General features: G+C 33.0%; 3 protein-coding genes across 11 annotated transcripts; 1 reads left to right on the top strand and 2 right to left on the bottom strand.

The window, feature by feature from the left end:
* The first annotated feature begins 7,537 nt into the window (after positions 1–7,537).
* LOC100803074 (type I inositol polyphosphate 5-phosphatase 4) lies at positions 7,538–12,521 on the top strand. Of its 8 annotated transcripts, XM_041014083.1 has the most exons (13): positions 7,548–8,142; positions 8,230–8,317; positions 8,679–8,747; positions 8,940–9,027; positions 9,138–9,242; positions 9,324–9,942; positions 10,024–10,217; positions 10,360–10,468; positions 10,574–10,722; positions 10,889–11,190; positions 11,656–11,730; positions 11,978–12,090; positions 12,279–12,521. In XM_041014083.1, the coding sequence occupies exons 1-10, from the start codon at positions 8,113–8,115 to the stop codon at positions 11,109–11,111; spliced, it is 1,674 nt and encodes a 557-aa protein (XP_040870017.1). In that variant the 5' UTR covers positions 7,548–8,112; the 3' UTR covers positions 11,112–11,190; positions 11,656–11,730; positions 11,978–12,090; positions 12,279–12,521. The 8 variants fall into 8 exon arrangements, with proteins under 8 accessions (XP_014629295.1, XP_040870014.1, XP_040870015.1 ...); XM_041014082.1 differs by having other exon boundaries at positions 7,547–8,317; positions 11,660–11,730; XM_006576843.4 differs by having other exon boundaries at positions 7,547–8,317.
* A 1,857-nt stretch (positions 12,522–14,378) lies between these two features.
* Positions 14,379–17,129, bottom strand: LOC100809665 (pentatricopeptide repeat-containing protein At1g03100, mitochondrial-like; the record flags this gene model as incomplete). The annotated part of the gene is given in 1 exon segment (XM_026128034.2): positions 14,379–17,129. A coding segment is annotated over 1 exon segment (2,121 nt), but the record flags the coding sequence as incomplete, so codon positions are not given.
* Positions 17,130–18,792: 1,663 nt separating this feature from the next.
* Positions 18,793–20,836, bottom strand: LOC100802027 (non-specific lipid transfer protein GPI-anchored 16). Of its 2 annotated transcripts, XM_041014079.1 has the most exons (4): positions 20,450–20,834; positions 20,285–20,311; positions 19,942–20,000; positions 18,793–19,145 (listed from the first exon to the last, which is right to left on the bottom strand). In XM_041014079.1, exons 1-4 carry the CDS (start codon positions 20,682–20,684, stop codon positions 19,011–19,013), a joined length of 456 nt encoding a protein of 151 aa, XP_040870013.1. In that variant the 5' UTR covers positions 20,685–20,834; the 3' UTR covers positions 18,793–19,010. The 2 variants fall into 2 exon arrangements, with proteins under 2 accessions (XP_040870013.1, NP_001402658.1); NM_001415729.1 differs by lacking the exon at positions 19,942–20,000 and having other exon boundaries at positions 20,450–20,836.

Here is a 20,836-nt window from a genome sequence, read left to right as displayed (position 1 = left end):
TAATTTAATTCTCAGTGTGACAGAAATATGCAAGAGATTCCACATTTAACTAATGATATGATAAAAATAGTATATATTAGTTTGATTTAGTTTAAACACAAGTTCACATTCTCAAAATATATTGTGAAAATTTCCTTCCCAAGTTGTGCCCACTGCATGAAATGAAAGAGATGTCTAGTTCCATTTAAATAACATTGATAATCAATCTGCATCCTTCCTTGATTGAGGCAAGCAATATGTTATATGTTAAATTAATGCTTATAAAATAGTAGTTAAGTTCTGCTGCATATATGGTGTACAATATAATTTATGCACCGAACTAGTTAAAATTGACTAAAGGCTTCACATTTTTAATTTAGGGTCTTACATAAGTAGTAGAATATTGCATCCAGCTTACTCGAGAAAGAAATAGAGTTTACTTTTCATGAATTCAAACTTGTTTTAACATGTTAGGAAAGTTTAAATTATGCATATTCATTTTGAAGACCAATGCTGTTGTACCAAAAGAATGTACCAATGTGTACCATATGTCTCACCCAAGAATTTTTCCACATAGTGTAAGGCTGAAAGACCAAACCGTGCTGTCGGGTCCAAAAACAGTGAGAGCTAAGGATGGAAGGAGGGTGTGAAGCTGGTTTGCCAACAGATGCTGTGTGTGGAGTGAAAAGATTAATGACACAAGATATAGAAATTAAATCATGATATGTTATCATATTCAAATTATGATCAGCCTTCTATTGAGATTGTTCTGTGGTTTAAGCTGATGGTTGGGGAATGCTATGTTACCAAATTATATATTATATGCTGTATGAACAATACACAGATATTGAAAACATAAAACAAAACTAAAATGGTACTCACGAAGAAAAGTAAAAAAGGAAAAAAAGTTGAACAAGTTAAATATGAACAGTCACGAACATCATGGATAACTATAAGCTTGAGAGCACTGTTTTGCATGCCAAGATTGTGCATTCTTTTGTCTGTTGACTGACAGGATAAAGCAAAGATCCAAAAAAAGAAAAGAAAAATAAATTAAAGAAGCTTTCTTTATAGCAATCTTAGATGAGTGAAATATTTTTACCTAAAGCTCACTTTCCAAATCAGGTCACGGTTTTACTCTCATGCATTACCATGTCGTTTTCCTAGCTAGCTCCCCTAGGTGTGTAATTTGTAATATCATCAGCAATGAATCATAATAAATCTTGAAAAGTAAAGAATACATTTGTGAAATTTTCTGATAGGAGAAACAATCATGTTGTCTACACAGTAGCCAAAATGTACCTTGAACCAGTATAAATTAATTAGTGATGATGTGAATGTGATGATCCAACATGCATGAAAGGGTTGCATGCGTGGGTTTGGTCTGGCAGGAATTAAAGACAGTGATGCAAAAAGCATGGCAAATGATATAAGGTAAAGCATGCATGGCAAACAGAGAAAATAATATCTTTTGCCTAGTTCTATGAAAACGAGGAAATGAAATGGTCTTAAGTTACTCAACCATAAATAACAATAACTGTTTAGGTGGAAAAACCCTCTCTCATTTTTTCTACCCTAAGGTAAAAAGCTTCACATCAACATCACAATCAATATCAGCCTTACAAAGTCAACACAACAAACAGCCTTAATTAATTTTTTTTTAATCTTTTCATACAAACTGCAAGTCATTTATTTATGTAACTCTTAACAGCACCAATGCTGATATGTATTGTTAAGGTGAGTTTGGGAAAGCATATGTCATATGATCTTGTTGTACAGGTTCATGCTGAGGTTTCCCTGTCGCCTCCTATGTAAGGGTCCAAAAGGTATAGTATACATTCCCTGCTTGCTTCTCTGCATTGTTCTGCTTTATCACTTGAATAATGTTGGGCCCATTCTGGTATTCCATTTACTCTGCACAATGCTGTTTCTTCTTCCAACACCAACGACTATATATGCACCTTTTTTTGGGTCTTCCTAACTCCTAAAATTACTATTGCTGTAATTTTACAATAAAAAGAGAGGATATGTTGTGTTGATCAAACTTTTAATTTAAAGCAATTAAGTAAACTTGTATGTTGATTAGGATAGAATTGAGCTCAAATCTTTTAAGGAAAGTATCAAAGTTTGAACTTTTTATATGAAATTGTTGGAGTATAAATGTGAGGTAAAGTCTCACATCGAATAGAAGTGAAAAAGTTGAGCTCTGACAATTTTTTTTCAATTACAATTTTTCTCTCTCTACTAAACAAAGAGGTGAATAATTGTAAAAGAATCTTTTAATAATATTTTAGCTTATTTTACAATTTCAGCTGAACAAATAACTAATTAATTATGTATTATGGTAGCATCAAATCTCCCTGTGGAGTTATGGGCTTTTGTAACAAGTCCCGGCCTTAACGTTTTTGGTCTTGTGAGGCAACTCTTACAAAAATCTTGTTGGTAATTCATTATGATTAATCTAAATAGGTGCACATAAGTTGATTTGTCCACGTACCATTTGAATACAACTAAATAAAGAAAAAGAATCTTAAATTGACACATGGTGAGTGTTCCATCTTATGCGTGTGCCAAAAAAAAGTGTCCTGTAATATGATTAGAATTGAACAACTGCAGTCTGCTTTCCATTTATTCATATAAATAAATCATTGAGATTTTAAGGATACAAATTATATATATATGGCCGTTCAAGTAATGGCCCCTATGATTGATCGAGAAATAATAAGTCCAAATTTTGATTGACTTAGAAAAGAAAATTTATGAGTGAGGAATAATAACGTGATAGCCGCTGGATAAACTTTTTATTTTTTTCTAATTCGAAATATTTGAAATTTTTTATTTGACACTTAATTAATTATTTCTCATTAGATCAATTCATTTTAAAATAAAATGACATTTACAAGTCGGAAATCAAATCCCATACCTTTATTAGCATACTCAAGTTTGGAATCACTTTTGATAGTCTGGAACCACTTTTTTGATACTCAAGTTTGAAAGTTTTATTCATGCTTCTTTATTCATTTTTAATAAATAGAAATAAAATACATTTAGGTATGTCCAAGTATTAACTCTTGTGGTGGTCCATAGCCCATATCCTCGTTAATACTTTGTACTGTAAGGACATACGTATATATAAAAATGTACGTAGTTGAGAAAGTAAAAGCCATGATGTTTACATCAGTATCTATCTATATCACCAAGTGCAAGTGTACAAACAGTACCAGTTACATCTCTCCTTTGCCAGATTGTGAAGAAAATGACATGAAAATAAATTCTAAAGGACAAAAGAAATAAAAAAATAAAAAAATTCAGAAGCCCAAATTGACACCTTCATGTATCAAACGGCTATGAGGGGGTGAGGGAGAAAAGGAAAGTACGATAATAACAAGAGATTTTTCAAAGCTGCAAAAGCAAAAGAAATAGAAAGAAACCTAGTTCCATCATCCTAGATCTAACTTACTTTAGTTAAAGTACAATTAAAGAGCATCCTTTGACTGCCTCGTTAATCTTTCAACCAATTTTCTAACTCATTCAGAATGAACTTGGTAAAAGAATCTTTAAAAGTTAATATATAATTAAGTACCTATTTTCTAAAATAAGTTGCATGTAAGCACCTCAACCAAAGTAATTTAAGGGAGGAAAAAAAAAAGGTCGTGAAAATCTTTTCTGTATAATTTACATTGCAAGTTCTTACAATGTTTCCATTGGAAAGGATCCCTTCATGTAAAAAAATGAGATTGTCAAGTTATAATCTCATCATTCATTTTATAAGAGACTTTTCATTCATAATAACAGTTTTATATTATTAATTAATAAAAAATTATTGTTAATATAACTTTGAATTAAAGTAATTATTATAAAAATTAACAAACATGATCATTTGTGATTTAATATAATATAAAATTATTTTACACAATCACCTATTTTTTCATATAAATATTTCAATTGTTTGTAAAAAATCAAATAATTGTTTCTATTGTCCTCTAATAACTCATTAAAAAAAACCACGAATGAAAAAATGCAAAATTTATCATTCTTAAAAGAAAAGGGAATGTATTTAGAAAGTGAAAAGGATAGTATTTGGAACATGAATGATCCTAAGATGATTCGTTGTAAATAATTTCATTTCTGATTAAACATTTAGTTGTTTGCATATGACAATCACGTGGCAGATATAGTGGGAGGACACTCCAGTACTCTACTGATAGTTTTGTAAATTTGTTGTAGAAAATGATAAACAGAGAGGGAGAATGCAAAACCCTAATCAATGACAACAGATATTTCATTATTGAATCCAATAATAGGGTGCCCCCTGTGGATGATAAATCCCAATCTTCTTGACAATGTAGTATCTATTAGGCAGCAACCTTTCCCTAGGCAATTTAGAAGATTCAAATTGTAGGGTAAACGCTATCCCCTTTAGTTGTGCATTCCATATATTGGGCCCATTCATATTTAATTTTGATACTGGCCTTTCTTGTAAGCATCATTGGCACTATTATGAAAGGAACAAAGAAAAAAAGGAAGAAAATGCGCAATGGTGACCTTTCACCTGTCGGATTCGGATATATATATGATTCTTAGCCAACATTAAACCTTATAATAGCTTATGAGCTCCAATTTGCCAAATGAAAAAGTTTGACTTCTAACTTCGTGTTTGGTGAATTATTCCTAAGACGATTTACATGAAGAAAAAAACAATGCTGTTTTCGCTCAACATTATTAGAATACAGGCAGGACAAACAACCTTACATATGTCCCATAAATAAATTGAAGTTATGCAGCTGTATATAAATGATTAAAATTTAATGTTGCATAACTTCTTGAAAATGTTATGTGATTTAAAAAAAAATCCCATTATTTGTGAATTTTAATTTTAATTTCATATATATGAATCTTTATGCTTGACTGGATAGCTATAGCCTATAGGGTAACTCGCGCGCAAGCTATTATTAGTTACTGATAAAATGGAAACACGAATAATTTGGGTAAATTTTTGGAATTCTTATAGCATTTGTTCCCTTACAGTATTCCTTCTTTATTTATTTAGTTTTCTTGTTTTTATTTTAGTAACAGATCCTAAATTAGAAAAAGAAAAAAAAAAGACTCTACATATTAATGAAGTGTTTCACTTTAAAAAGAGAGGAGAAATGCATATTCATGAAGAAACTAAATATTTCTTCTATTTTATTTCTCTCATAGTGTAATCATATCATATAAGGTGACAGGACACGACACGTATAGTTAGTAAAGCAGGGTATTTTGGGACTGCCACATGTACTGGCCTTGACAACCTATGCACTATTGGGGGTAAGGCTTATATATATGGTGGTAGTGGAAGCTTCACTGAAGCTAGTGGGTCACTATGTTGGGTTCATTTGAAATTCCAACTCAAAGATATTGAACTGGGGTTATTTGAATCTCTTCTCTTAAATAAATTCATGATTTGAAGTTTCTAATTAACATCAAATTAAGAGCTTGATTGATATTAAAAATGCAAAAGGTCATTGAGAAAAGAGAACTTAACTATGGTTTTATAGATAGATGCATGGTTTCACTTAGGTGAAGGAGAGAGATAAGCATGCATTTTGCTGATGAACGATGCGTCACCTCATGCAAAGCATAATACACACATTGATCCATGTGCAAGTGCGAGCTTGTACAAAATGAAAAGTGCTCAATACGAGATCCATTATTTGGAAAAATTGCCTTTTGTCTTCTTGGACATGATGAGTCTAAGGTTCACACAAAAACAACAGCCAAAGTTTCATTTGTTCAATAATATTTCCTTTCAAAAAGTTATAAATGAAGTTTTTAAGGAGACATAGTGTTATGTAGCTTGTAGAACCAATGAGTTCTTTGAATTTACCAACCCCAACACGCACGCACGAGATATAAAACAAAAACATCTCATTTATATACATAAAAAAATATTCACATTCACTCATGGTAAACTTATCAAATAAAATGTCTAAATTACAAATAGCGTGGCCTTGGAATTAGAAGCAGTACTCTCCACTTTTCCTTAAAACGTGAAACATTCTCTTCAACTATGCCACATACACGTTGTTTACAAGATACTATCTCAAATCAGGTAGATTCAAACCCACCCCTGTACCCCAATAGGGTTTTATAAACCTAAAAATAAGAAATAAAATCGGTGGACAAAGACAAAAATATAAATGATTTTTGTCGTGTGTATCGAAGACAATGCCAAAACAAGGAGAGAAGTTAAAGAAGCAACAAAGGAAAGCAATCCTCCACACATCCTCTTTATCTTTTCTCTTCTTTAACTGTTTTTTCCTACATGCCAAATGTAAAATGGGTCACCAATGCTTAGATGTTAAGATCAAACCTAACTTTACTGTCAGAGGCCCAACTACCTGTCTTTGATACCAAATATGTGTGAAACTACTCTACTTTCTTTCGTAATCTAATGTCTGACTTATGCATAAGAGTTGGTTAATAAGAGTATTTAAGTAAACCTTTCCAACAAAAAAAAGGACTATTTAAGTAAACCTCATTATAGTTTCTGAAAATTTAAACACTTATCACTTTTTTTCTATTTTTTTCGCATACAATCTATTCCAGCTAGATAGGACTAATATAAACAAGCAAAATTCTTATTTTGAGTATTTAATACAACTATATAACCAAGCCTCAAATTTAATATTATTGATTAAGTTACCCAATGATACTTTTTTTTCTATTTTGTGAAAAAACATTTTATGTAGCATTTTATGTAAACAAAATATAATAAAAAGATATTAAAATGACATTTAATAAAATAAAAAAATTAAAATAATGTCTCATATAGCGAGATTAAAGTGGTGATACATACTGATGATAGTTAATATTTATATTTATAAAATTGTTATAAATGAGAAGGAAAATAAAAAAAATCAGATCGAAATGAGTTTTTTCTTGTAAATCGATCTAGAGTATTAGAGATCAATTTTTCAAATACTAAAATCTATTTAAGAAATTAATTACTCGCAAATTTAAAAAGATACTCTTTTATATCTTAGAATCAAATTTGAATAGATCACTTACAAATTCGACGGATGCACATGTAAAAATTATTGTTGGAAATTGTTGGAAGGGGACAACTTACCTGTGAGTGTTAGTAAATTTTTCAAAAGAGTTAAAAAATTATGATGACGGACTGCGATACTCTTTTATAATTGTATGAAAAAAATCAAATGTGAGATCATATATTTTTGGGAATATAAGTGAGTTTGTTTAAATAAAATAATTTTAAAATAAGTATTTTATAGAAATATTTTTTAAGAAATAAATAAGATTTATTTTTTAAAATAAATAAAAAGATTAACTTTTAAGCCAAAATAGTTTACGCAAACAAACTAAAAAATATATAAAATTACTTATTTTATTAAAAGAAGTAATTTTTTAGACAAATAAGTTTTAAAAAAGAAGTCCATAATAATGTGATAACCGTGGGAAGTTATATATGTTGGGTTGGAAATGAATATTTTAATGTAATAAGTGACTGGACAGTGTTTGGGTGTTAAGGAATATGAGCATTAGCAATATATATAAGCAACCATAGTTGTCAGTTGGAGGTTGTGTGTGTGAGGTTGGGTGGGTGAGGTAGGCCTTGGATTTGCTGTAAGTAAAAGGCCTCCAGAGAGAGCCAAACAAACTTGCCTCCCTTCAAATTTGCTGCTTCTCTCTCTCTCTCTCTCTCTCTCTCTCTCTCTTCATGTCTTCTGCATTGCCTTCTTCTTCTTCCTCATCATCACTTCACCCTCAAAACCTTAAATTTCACAACTGGGGCAGCACTTAACCATCTCTTACTTCTACATATCCTTCAGCCTCATCACATTGCTTTCATCACCTAAGCCATTTTTTCCCTCCTTTTTTTAATCTGTTTGAATAAAGAGACATAAACCAAAACATGAAACACAACAGAAATTAAGGTTGTCCTGTTTTGAGATATAAAATTGTCTTCTAACTTAACACTCACTCCTCACTCAGTTCGTTCATGAAAGTAAGTACTAAGGAGCTTTGATTGAAAGAAGGAATAATAGACAGTGTGACGTCAATTCAGAACCTTCTTATCAGTGAATAGAGAAAGAAAGCTGCATGAAGTTGTGAGTTTTTGTCTCAACAATGAGAGATGAGAACTCGAAGAAGAGCAAGGTTTGAGAAATGCCAGCTATCCTTCAAAATTCATTTGCATTTGATTTTCTGGGATTGGCATTGCTTACCCTGTTTTTCTTGTTCAAGCTTTCTTGGCCAAAATCATTGGTCAAGAAGTGGTTCAATATCAAGAGCAAAGCTGAGGATTTTCACGCAGATGATGTTCTCTCCCAAGGTGATTCTTCAATTTTTTTTCCCATCACTTAGATGTAATCTACATTCTAGGGCTATCTAATAGGAAATAATCTTAACTTTTTCTTTAAACCCGAAAAGGGCTTTTTTTTTCTGCTTCTAGTTCAACTAATTTGTCTGTGTGCACTAAAATATAATTTTTTATTGTCTGTTTCAATGGGTAGCAGCACAAGATCTGCCCTTTGTAGTTTTTCTTGTTCCATGGTTTCTAATTCTACCCTTTTGGTATAAAAAATAATTCTGCTTTTTTGTTTTTGTTTTTGTTTTGATTCAGTAGGATGATAAAATGATCGTGAAAAGAGCACACAGCTTTGTTAACTTTATTTATGGCTTTCCTTTTTCAGGTGTTGATGAAGAGTGTAGCAGCAACTACTCAGAAAGGGAGGCATGCACCATCAGGAAAAGCAAATCAGGTTCAGTATCTTCTTTACCTTCATATTTCTTAGGACCACATAATTCCAAATCCCTCTACTATATAAAAGATCAAAAGAAATTTAGACCAATTTTGGAAATCTATTTGTTCTTCTTTTTGTTTCTTTTTTTTCCTTTTCTATTCTTTTGTTTTCTACTAATCTCAGATGTTTAATCTCTATTTTGATACATAGAGAGATCAAGCAGATGGTACTCGGACAGAATGCGAAGAGGTAAGAATGACCTTGATGAAGCTCAGGTTACAGATGTGTATAACTATAGGTATGCTTCTTGTAGCTGTGTATTGCACTTAATTATCCTAGCTGTTACTATTGCAATGAAATTTATGAGATTTTATTCTATTGAGCTTCTTTTCCCCCTTTTGGATACAGAATCTTTGCTGCCACTTGGAATGTAGCAGGGAAGTCACCTCCAAGTTATTTGAACCTTGAAGATTGGCTTCACACATCTCCACCCGCTGATATCTATGTTCTTGGGTAAAGTATTGACTATATAATGTTCAATCTCCTTGTGCAAAAGTTCACACACTGAAAAATTTTGCATTTTCTTGGCCTCAGATTTCAAGAAATTGTACCTCTTAATGCTGGTAATGTTTTGGGGACAGAAGACAATGGTCCTGCAAGAAAATGGCTAGCCCTTATTAGAAGGACCCTGAACAGCCTTCCTGGAACAAGTGGCGGATGCCACACTCCTTCACCCCTCCCTAATCCTATTGTAGAGCTAGATGCTGATTTTGAAGGATCAATGAGGCAGAAGGCAACTTCTTTCTTTCAACGAAGATCCTTCCAATCCTTGAGCCGTAGTATGAGAATCGATAATGATATGATAAAGCCCCAAGCTTGCCTTGAGCGCCGTCTCAGTGTCTGTGATAGAGTGATGTTTGGTCACAGAACGAGCGACTACGACCCCAATTATCGGTGGGGTTCCTCAGACGAAGAAAACGGCACTGGTGGCTCTCCAATTACAACACAATATTCACCAATGTCATATGGCGGTTGTTTCACTACGGAGGACAGTGATAGACAGACAGGACACTCTAGATACAGCTTGGTTGCTAGCAAGCAAATGGTTGGGGTATTTCTAACTGTTTGGGTGAAGAGTGATATAAGAGATGATGTCCACAACATGAAAGTGTCTTGTGTTGGCAGAGGGTTGATGGGCTATCTTGGAAACAAGGTATATTTGACAATCTATTTCAATAGCGGAGTTTATAATGAGCTAGGGAAGGAAACCATTTCATTCTGTTGGATTTTCCAGGGATCAATATCAATTAGTATGTCATTGCACCAAACAAGCTTTTGCTTCATTTGTAGTCATTTGACATCTGGACAAAAGGATGGTGATGAGTTACGGAGAAATTCAGATGTAATGGAAATTCTCAGAAAGACAAGGTTTCCCCCGGTCCATGACATCGGTGATGAGTATTCTCCTCAGACAATTCTGGAACATGAGTAAGCCCCTCTTCTCTACTGAATCTGATCTATACCATGCATCTGATAGTTGGAGAATGTGAATTTAAATAAAATAAAGTTCACTACTAAATGCTAACTTGTATCCTAGTTAGGAACTAAACTTTTGGTTTAACTGGTGTAGTCGAATAATTTGGCTGGGGGATTTAAATTATCGGATAGCCCTTTCTTACCGTGCAGCAAAAGCTCTTGTTGAGATGCATGATTGGAAGACTTTGTTAGAGAATGATCAGGCATGTTACTTCTTTGTCCCTTTACAAGCAATTCTGATTAATCTTTGCTCCTTTCTCATATTGCTTCTAAGTTTTACCTGAACATTTGATATATTTTGCTTTCAGTTGTGTATAGAGCAGAGGCAAGGTCGAGTCTTTGAAGGATGGAATGAAGGGAAAATATATTTTCCTCCGACTTATAAGTATTCAAACAATTCAGACAGATATGCAGGTGATGACAGACGCTCAAAACAAAAGAGAAGAACTCCAGCATGGTAGTCTTATTTCTTGCAAATAACTTCTTGTGTGAATCAATGAAGTGAAAATGTAAATGGAGGGTGGGGCAAGTAAATGATACTATTGTCAAATGAATTATCCTGGATCATTATTTTAAAATTATATCATTATTTATGTAAATAAACCAAATCTCTACTCATGAAGGTGTGATCGTATCTTGTGGTATGGAAGGGGCCTTCACCAATTATCATATGTTCGTGGGGAGTCAAGGTTTTCTGATCATCGGCCAGTGTATAGCATGTTCTTGGCAGAGGTTGAGTCTGTTAGCTGTAACCAAATAAAGAAAAGCGCCAGTTCCAGGATTGAAGTAGTAGAGTTGTTTCCACATTCACATTGTTACAGCTACACTGATATGAACTACTTTTGATGAATGCCAATAATTCTTATTCCATGAGATCAACTTGACTATTTTGAGGGAACTGAAACAGCTCAGTGTACCACACAAGGTAATTCACCTCAACAAGAAAACTCCATTAAATATCATCTGCCTTGTTCAATCATCCTTTAGAATCTTACAACAAACCAAACTCGGCTTTGCCATTAATTGTATTTCCTACAACTTCAAAATTCAATGAAGGCCAAGATCCAATATGCGCAGGACTTCTAACTGGTCTTGGTCATCAAAATTAGTTAGTTAATTGCTAATTGACCAAATAGTTTAGGTCTAGCCGTACCTACTTTCACCAAATAAGTAGACATATTTCTAACCCCAAGATCCATTTCAAGGAAGAAGTAATTCTATTGTCTATTCCTGGCTATTAATTTGAGTCTGCAGAAGTTGATGCTATAAATATTTCAAAGATTTCTTGACAGTAATGGATTTGACCATGTCGTTCTTCCTAATAAAGTTTCTAGTTGAGATGTCATGCAAGTCTTATCCTATCCTTGACTTGCGGCCCCTCCTCTTTTAGGTAGGCTATACAGTGAGCCATTGCCAGCCACAATGATGATTGAGACATTCTGTTACTGTCACACTCCCTAACAAGGTTTTCCTTTGCCCCTCTTTCCTTTCCTCAGTTTCTCTGCATTTTTTCTATCTATAACTGCTAAAGTTGTGCCTTGGTGACTTGTTGGTCATGGGTTCGAATCCGGAAACAGTCTCTTTGCATATGCAAGGGTAAGGCTGCGTACAACATCCCTCCCCCATACCTTCGCATAGCGAAGAGCCTCTGGGCAATGGGATACGAAAGTTTTTTATAACTGCTAAACCTTCTTCATACCTTATTGTTGCAGCTGCAGAGTTAACTATGGATATTTGCGGCTTACAACCTTATTGGTAGAATAATGGCTATGTGGATCTAAGAAAATATACAACATCTATTCTCAGCTCTCATGAATGACAACAGGTTAGTCTCTTATATAGATCACACTACTTCAAGAGATTAGTCTCCGACACTTGGCTAGAGGACATCTCGGATTCAACAAGAACAAAAAAAGAAGATATTGTAACTGAAGTTAACTCATGCTATGACTTTGTGAAATAACAAGTAGAAGTTTTACTTCACTAATTTTCTTGTCTTTGTTATTTTTGCAGGATTTGAAGATTCTAACCAAGGTGTTTGACTTATATTCTTTTACACAATTGAGATAAACCAAGGGAATATTTGTATCCCGTGTTAATTATTTTTTAGTTTTATCTTAACCATCCTATTATTTTCTTACAGCAGCTTTAGTGAGAATCATTGAAGCTAATGAACAAAATTTACGTTGTTTTCAATTTTGTTTATATGAATAAGTTGCAATGAAAAGGGAAAAGGAACTACACTACTTACACTTCTTTGTTGGCTTTTACCAGTAAGTCATTAATTGTACCCAATGCCCAAACTTCTTTTTCCTTTTGTTTCATTCTGATTCGGGCACGTTTCTTCGAGCAAACATTTGTTCAGTTTCAGTCAATGTTTATTCATAAAGGAATAATTTCAATTCACATAATGTTAACAAGAATGATGATGTCTAAATAATTTGTTACACCAAAGAACAAAAGCTTTTGTGGTCCTTATTTTTTTTTGGATCGTCCGGTTTAGAATTTTTCGTGATAGGTTTCAATAAAGCTAATCCGTTAAAGAATGACAAAAATTGTTTTAGCGATGTAATTGAAAGAGATGTACGTAGCAAAGTGTACCTTTTGCTTGACTAATGTTGATCCTTTCAGAGAAGAAATTTTCTGACCCCAATAATGACCCACGTCTAAGTTGTCAAAATCTAAAATGTAGACCACTATCATCATGGATGCAACTTCCATTAACCTTCCCAATAAATTCTCAACGTAAACAAGTGATTTGTAGGACAAATCTGCCAATGAATTTGATGCTCAATCCACATTCCCTCGTCATAAGTTAATGCATTCATACATTTCACTTGTTTATTTTGCATTTATCTTGTACAGAAAAAGGGTCTCTTTATAGAAGACGTGGATTTGCTTTTTATAAACCAGAAAAAGCGTGTATATTATTCTAGCATTATTTTATTCACTATACTATATTAGCATTTTAACTAATTTTTTTATATTTTTTTATCAACAAATATCAATTTATTAATTTTGTTATTAGTTGAAAAATTCCAACCACAACCTCACTTTTCTCTCTTGCTTCTCCCTTCTCCAACCACTAGTATTTTAACTAGTACCTCCCAAAAAAAAAAAGAGCAACTATTCCCAAAGACATATTATATTAAGTTTGTTATTCTTCGTAATGTCGCAATTATTGGACTTTGTTTTCCAGCTAATAGTGAAAGTGATTAATTAAGTTTCGTTTACGTCATTGTCAAATCTTGCTAATTTGTTTGTGTTCGTGAAATCAACATATCAAAAGCATCGGAATGACTGCAGTTACCTTGAAGAAACAATTAACAAAAGACAAAGTAAAAGTATATTGACTTGCAACTTTTTTCTTTTTTTTTTACCGGTAGTATTGCCTCACCTTAATTAATTTTGAAATAATCCGATAAAAAAAATTTATTCCTAAAAGTCAAAGACATGTAAGAAAAATTTATAATAATTTAGTCACTCTTTTCAACCGAGTTAGATTTCTCCGTGAAATAAGAGTTAATTTTACTGTATTTCAAGTGCATGCATATCTCAGTTTTTTTTTTAATAAATCTCAGTTTTTATAATTTGAGTGAACTTGAAATGATTTATAATATACATTTTTTAATTTATATCTTATTTTTTTATATTAACAAATACTCGTTTAATACACGAAATCTTTATTAGAAATTAGTAATATTTCATATATCAAATAACACAACATAATCAAATCATTATAATTTGAGTGAACTTGAAATGATTTATAATATACTTTTTAATTTTTCAATTCCTCCCCATCTCATCAACGACTTTCTAATTTTTTATGTAATGATAATTACTAGTAATATTCACGTGAAGAATAACAATTTTTATATTTTATATAGAAAATTTATATTAAAATAAAATGTTTTCTTCTTAACGGTCACCTTTTATTCCATTCCTTTACCCACTCTCCCACCTCACCCGACAAAAAAAAATCCACTTTGACTTGCCTCCTTTTTTTTCTAATAAGATATTCCTCTCAAAACTTTTTTACAATTAGAAAAAAGAAAGAAAAAACATGAGAAGACATGCAATGTGAGTGGAATAAATGGGGGGAAACAAAATAAATCGTTAGAAAATTGATGTTAAAATAACATTAGTCTTTCTACAATATTGCTGTGCAAATTGTCAGTTGAATTGAGTGGAATGTATCAGCAAGTGATATCATAGTTGGCGTAAGATTACTGTTTCAGCAATTACTTTTCCATGGCCCATTTCTTGAGATGCATACCCGTGCAGGCAACAAAAGCAAAACAGTTTATGCTGTATTGCTGAGCCCTGCATCTACTACAAAACACGCAATTCCTTTCCATTTCTTTGCTTCTTTCACTGCCCTGGTGTCTCAGAAATCAGAATTCACAAATAACAATGTTCTCAGGATTGACAAAAATGCATCAACAAATATTGAGGAAGAGAGTTGGGGTGGGACTACATTCCTATGGACCAACAACCATGCATGCATGAATGCATGTGTCACACAATCTTCTATTTGTTGCCTAAAAATGATGGAACTGAAGATCTATAACTTAATTGAATATTATACATAAAATAGTGTTGGTTTATTCACATTGTTAGTACATTAGTGTTAACCCTGTAAATATGAGAAAAGGAGAGATAATAAAAATTCAACAGCTTATGTCATGAAGATGATGGTTTGAAACTTGCAAGAGCAAATATTTGGTTTCGTTGATATTTTGCTCAATTCAAGCCTATCCACCTTTTAAAAGCCAGGGCTGCTTCCCTTTTGTTTAGTTGGGATTCTGTCTGAAATTTCGGAGCCTTTCCTTTGTAAAGTGATTTATGGTATTTCAAGAATAGCATTCGATACTTGTACTTGTCAACAAACATTTTTCCTTTTTCCATCATCGTCACAACTTCATTGGCTCGAGTGAAGAATCCGCCCCTCACAAACGTATACAGCACGGAATCGAGAAGTTCCTGATCAAACTTCATGGATATAGAAGAAGCAAGAGCTTTCATCTCACCCGACAGTTCTGTCACCTCTTGATAATTCCCTCCAATGGCAGCATACCCGGTGACCATAGAATGGAAAGTTTGCGCATTTGGCAAGTGACCTAAGCTTCTCATCTTCTTTAGAGCTTTTTCTGCATCTTGCATCAATCTCTTCTTGCAAAAAAAGTGGATTACATTGTTCCAGTCATGAACTCCACAATCCACACTCTGCCCTTCCTTGATTTCCTGCAACAGCTTGGTCACCAGCCCAGCTTCATCAGTCTCTGTACCACTTTTGGCCATCAAGCCAGAGTTTTGTTGAGTGACTTTTGGAATTCTAGCCTCTTTCCTCTCTTTAAATAGTTGGAGTGCTCCCTGTGTGTCTTGCTGGAGCACCCTGGATTGAATCATTGCCTCATAAGAGCTTGAGTCAAGCTGGATGCCAGCTATCTTAGCATCTCTCAGAAGTGATGTGACATCTGCAGCTCTATTTGCTCGGCAATATGCTTTCAAAAGAGAGGAGTATACAGATGAACCAGTTCTAACTCCAGCTAGACGCATCTCTTCAAGGAGATCGTGTGCTTGATCCAGCCATCCAAGTGAAATGCATGCATTAATAACATGAACCAAGGCTGAGTTGTCATTGGAAAAGGGAGAATCTTCTCTTTCTGCGTTCAGAAGAAACACTGCTAAATCCTTGGTCTTGCCAGCTTCTAGAAAAGCTTTAACTAATTTCACATAAATTGTTTCAGTTGGCTACAGTATACCATGTTTGGTTGTAATCAAATTCACCTGCATCTGCAACTTAGCTAATAATGAACTAAGTATAGCTTTTGACTCTGATTCAAGCTTTAAGAAATTTCTATCTTTAGAAAACTCCTCATAAGATAATACAGCATTTGTAATTGGCCTGTTATTTTGTAAACTATATAAATCTTTACTGTTGTTCAAACTATGCACAGAAGCCAGTCCAGGAGAGTGGCTATGATCAATTTCAGCAGCATTTGTCATAAATTTGGCAGCTGCAAGAGAATTTCTTGCTTCCTTTGCTTTCCTAAGCATTTCCAAAACCATGTTTGATGCAGAATCTAGATCCCTAAATTTCAAATGGCATGTCAACAAACAATTATAGAACTGTCGGAACTCTAAATCATTTAGATTTGGAGCTTCCTCCATGTGCCTTTGCAGCTTCTTGAGCTCTTCTCTTTGCCCATTTCTCTCATATACACGTGCCATTATTATCAGTAAATTTGCATCAGCTTTGACACCAATTCGAGGCATCATATCAAGAAGCTCCTCTGCCTTCCTAGATGTCTCAAATAAGAGACACCCTGCCAAAGCAATGTTAAAAGCAGCAGCGTTTGGTTTCATGGCTATCAAAGGTGCATTGCTCTTCTTACGCAGATCTACTCTATTATTCTGGAACAAATAACCTATTTCAAGAATCAACTCAGCAGCAAGGTAACTTCCCTCTGCTGTTTGTGACATGTGTGCCAAAACTGCAGACCAAGCAGTGACTGGGGTGAAATGCTCGATAGCTATCATCTTTCTTAAGACAGTTGATGATGGAACTGGTAGTCTGGCTTTTGCAAGGCCAAAGCTAACGTAGATCAGCACCTCCTTTTCTAACAAGACTTGTTTACCTTCCTCAATGGCACATTCAACCAATTCATAAGCTTTTTCTAGATATTGAATATCAAGGCTGTCCACATAACTTGTTACAAGCTTGCTGATGACAGATTTTCGGGGAAATCCCTCCATGTGCATATGCTGCTCAAATAATTTCCATGAATAATCTAATTGATTTGCATCAATAGCATTTTGTATCTCCAAACTAACTTTTGCTGGGTCTTGAGCCTGGACCTTTCAGCCACACTAGAGACATATAGTCCTTGAAGAGCAAATTTATTCTCTGATCCAAGTGGAAATGCTTGCCAACTTGAGTTGGCTAAATAAGAGCCAACGGACTTAACAATAGACTGGACACTTTTGTTACTAGAAACTCGGGCTGTGCCATAATTGCAATTAGCAGCCATGACATATAAAACAAAAGGGATATCAGGTCCTGTTTTGAGCTTTCTTATTGCAAGCATATTCAACTATCAGCAACTTTGCGAAGATGAATTTCTGAATGAGTTCAATAAAAACCTGTACATTCAAAGCAATATTATGAAAACCAGCTTGGTTGAAATAGTGGGTCAGTGGTTCAACCGGTGGGTCAGTAATTGGCTCAGTTTGACCCGGTATGTATTAAAAAATTAACAATTATATATACACACACGCACACACATCATAGTGACTTTTGAACCACCTTCATCAATTTGTTTACAATGTCCCCAAGCTGGATCATTTTAACCTCATTTTGAGAAGCATTTGAAGTCGATGCTGGGGCTCTATGAAGCCTAGATAAGACACGGATACGGTAAGGCAAATTTTTAGAAATTAAGGATACGATACGTTATAAAAAAATTAGATATGTATGCAAATATGCAGATTTCTATTATAAAATCTTAAAAAGAAAGTAACTTTAAGAAACGCAAAAACAGGGGAAAGGGCGAAAGCAATAGAAAGGCAAAAAGACAATAGAAACACATAAAAAGGGCGAAAACAGAAACCTCACCCGAACTGGAAAACGAGCGGAGTGACAGTGGTGACCTCGCCGGATTTAAACCGCGTCGGAAAAAAACGAGAGAAGAGAGAAATCGTCCGTCGTACTAGGAGAAGCAGTCGCGTGAACGGGGAAGGGGTGACGCTGTGCGTGAAAGAGAGTGATGATGGGATTTGGATCCTCTCCAGGCATTGAATATATCTGATGACCAAGATTCAAAACATTTGAAAAAGCCAAAGCCAAAACCAAACATAGCGAATAATGAATTCATTTTAAATATTCTCAATATCAATTAAAAAATTATAACATATTTTAAAAGTTTATAACAATTTTTAAATAATTAAAAAGTTAGTAAATTTAAAATTATTGATTTAATGACAGCTATTTCCAATTTTTTATATTCAAAAAATTAGACTTTACTTTTGGTTGCATCATAAAATGTATACAAGACTTTGTCTTTTATACTAAAATAAAATAAAATAAAAATTATTGAAAAAATAGGAGTACAAACTACACAATAAATTAAAAAATTAAGAGAAATTAACAAAATATTGTATAAATACTGAATTTTTTAACTCTCATGAGAAATTAGTCATTTTCTATAAATTTATTTTCTAAATCTATTAAACGCCTGACAACTTTTTAATATATCACATTATACATTTGATTGATTTAATTACAATTTAATATTAAATTATTTATTTATATATTTAATATTTCTTTAACTTAATCACATTTAATATTAAACTAATTTTAAAATTCTAATTATAAATTAATTAATGTGAGTTAAATTTGGATTGAAAGAAAAAAAAGAATATTCTTTTATATTAACATATGATGATATGATATATTGATATTGATATTAATTGATTGGTTGGTTGATATTGATAGGATAGTTAATAAAAAAAAATTACTCGTGCATTAAGATCTAATATAGTATACACTTAAAAGAAGTTTGAGGGAGGACGCTAAAGCTCTTGCGCACCTCCTTACATATGTCATTCATCCCTGGATTAGGGTTTGTTGTTATAAATTGAACATTAACAATTACGAATAGAGGCCAAAAACCATGATTCTTATGAAGAATGGAAAAGCTGAGGGGGAAATAAAAGATGAATGAGATGTAGAAGGACGTGGAGTCAACACTGGTCGGATTTGTGGAATTCTAGTTCTAGTAGGTGTGTCTGCTTCCACAGGTGATGCTGCTGACAATTCCCGCGCCAATTGCATATTCTCATATTTTTGTGCTTTGCCCATAGCCAACATTTGTTAATCTGCTCAATTTCTCATTTTAGTGGATCTATAGTTGGAATTAGTTTGAAAGAAATTGTAAAAGATGTTTTTGCATTGTCTTTTTGTTCTAATTATAAATCATCAGTATCTTACAATAATCATTCTAAAAGTTATACCACCAATTCCCAAATAGATTGATGATATAAGATTTTGACATCAAGTTAAACTTTTTTTTTTTTTTACTCTATATAAAAATGGTGTAACTTATGTCTTGTCCTCATTGACATTCATTCTATTTTTCTATTTTTGTGGTACTAATATGAACCATTTATTTTTAGATAAGTCATATTGATATAAATAAAACTTTAATCAATTTATCCATTGATTTATTACAAAATTGAGAGGATTCTTATATTTTAGGTTAACAAGATTGCTTCTCTTATATTAAAAGTTTATTTGCATCAAATTTCTTTTATAACTCTTGAACTGATTAACATGATGATAACATTAATTTTCATTACCGTAGATTATGAATTGATTTTAAAATTACATTATTAATTTAATTGTTATTAAATAAAAAGTATTTTAAAAAATAGTCTGTACGTCACCTGGGTAATCCTACTGTTGTCATTTAATAACAAGTTCTCATATAAAATATTTATTAACTTTTATAAAAATTCTTTTAAAATTCACACCAAAAGTAATTTTTTATTTGCTAACAAAGTAAAAAAAAATTACATTATCATTATCAGTAAATTAAAATTTTAATTGTATCCATTTGTGGATTTATGTCCATTTTCTTTATAAAAAAAAACCCTTTGGGCACATTCGTTATACCTTGGGCTTAATTGTGATGTTAGCAATTGAAGGGAGAGTTGGGCTGTCCGGTCCAAGAACTGCAGGGTCAGGCCGAAACGTATCTGTTATTTTAGTTAGTTTTTTTTTTTTACCAAAGAAAGAGCATAATTGAAAAAGAAATCCAAATTAAATATTTTGATAATCTCGATTACAAATAAAAGTTGATTACAAGAATATAGTTTTAAGGGAATTTTTACCTAGGTAAAAAAATATTTGAAAAGTAACAGTAATACGTACGACTGAATTTTGGGAAATGCAGTAATATATATCAAACGTACTGACAAGGAAAAATATAATCTTGTGAAATGAAGTTAATCAATACCTGGAACTGGTAAAGGAGAACCAGAAGCTGCAATGTACCCTCCCAATAAATAAAAAAACACTATTAGAAATCTAATTGGTTTATCAGGAAATGAAAATGGGAAAATTGAAGTTTGTCAAGATGTATAAATATTTATATGCAATGGAGCATGAATTGAATTTGCACCTTTGCACTGTAAAGGAACTCCATTAATGCTGCATGCTTGTGAGAGGGAGAGGGCAAGAGCTTGGCTAATGGGTTGTTGGAAAAATGGAGCATTGGCTGAGATAACCAAGCAAGCACAATCCATATTAGTGCTCATCAAAGACCTTAATGAATCACAACAAGTACTTGGTGGCACTAAACCATTATTAGTGCTTCCTGTAATGATGTTTGCACATGGTGTGAAACTGCTCATCATAGAGGTTGTGCAGGAAGTACTAACCTGACCATTAACCAATAATTTTACTGAAGCCACTGTAAGGGTTGCTAGTAACCCTTATTTGAAAAGCCGTGAGGGGTAAGAGGATTAGCGTTTTTTATGGAAGATTGACGTGTAATAGAATGGTCTAT

The sequence above is a fragment of the Glycine max genome, chromosome 3, assembly GCF_000004515.6.
Source record: "Glycine max cultivar Williams 82 chromosome 3, Glycine_max_v4.0, whole genome shotgun sequence".
Lineage (NCBI taxonomy): Eukaryota > Viridiplantae > Streptophyta > Magnoliopsida > Fabales > Fabaceae > Glycine > Glycine max.
The sequence above is the reverse complement of the archived record's forward strand: the minus strand, read 5'-3'. Positions and strand labels throughout refer to the sequence as shown.

Coding starts and splice junctions, on each gene's coding strand:
- LOC100803074 (XM_041014080.1), top strand. CDS start 8,152: ATGCCAGCTATCCTTCAAAATTCATTTGCATTTGATTTTCTGGGATTG. Junction 8,318..8,678: donor AGATGATGTTCTCTCCCAAG/GTGATTCTTCAA, acceptor TTCCTTTTTCAG/GTGTTGATGAAGAGTGTAGC. Junction 10,469..10,573: donor CTTTGTTAGAGAATGATCAG/GCATGTTACTTC, acceptor TTTTGCTTTCAG/TTGTGTATAGAGCAGAGGCA.
- LOC100802027 (XM_041014079.1), bottom strand. CDS start 20,684: ATGATGAGCAGTTTCACACCATGTGCAAACATCATTACAGGAAGCACT. Junction 20,312..20,449: donor AGTTCCTTTACAGTGCAAAG/GTGCAAATTCAA, acceptor GGTACATTGCAG/CTTCTGGTTCTCCTTTACCA. Junction 20,001..20,284: donor TTCTCCTTTACCAGTTCCAG/GTATTGATTAAC, acceptor CTGACCCTGCAG/TTCTTGGACCGGACAGCCCA.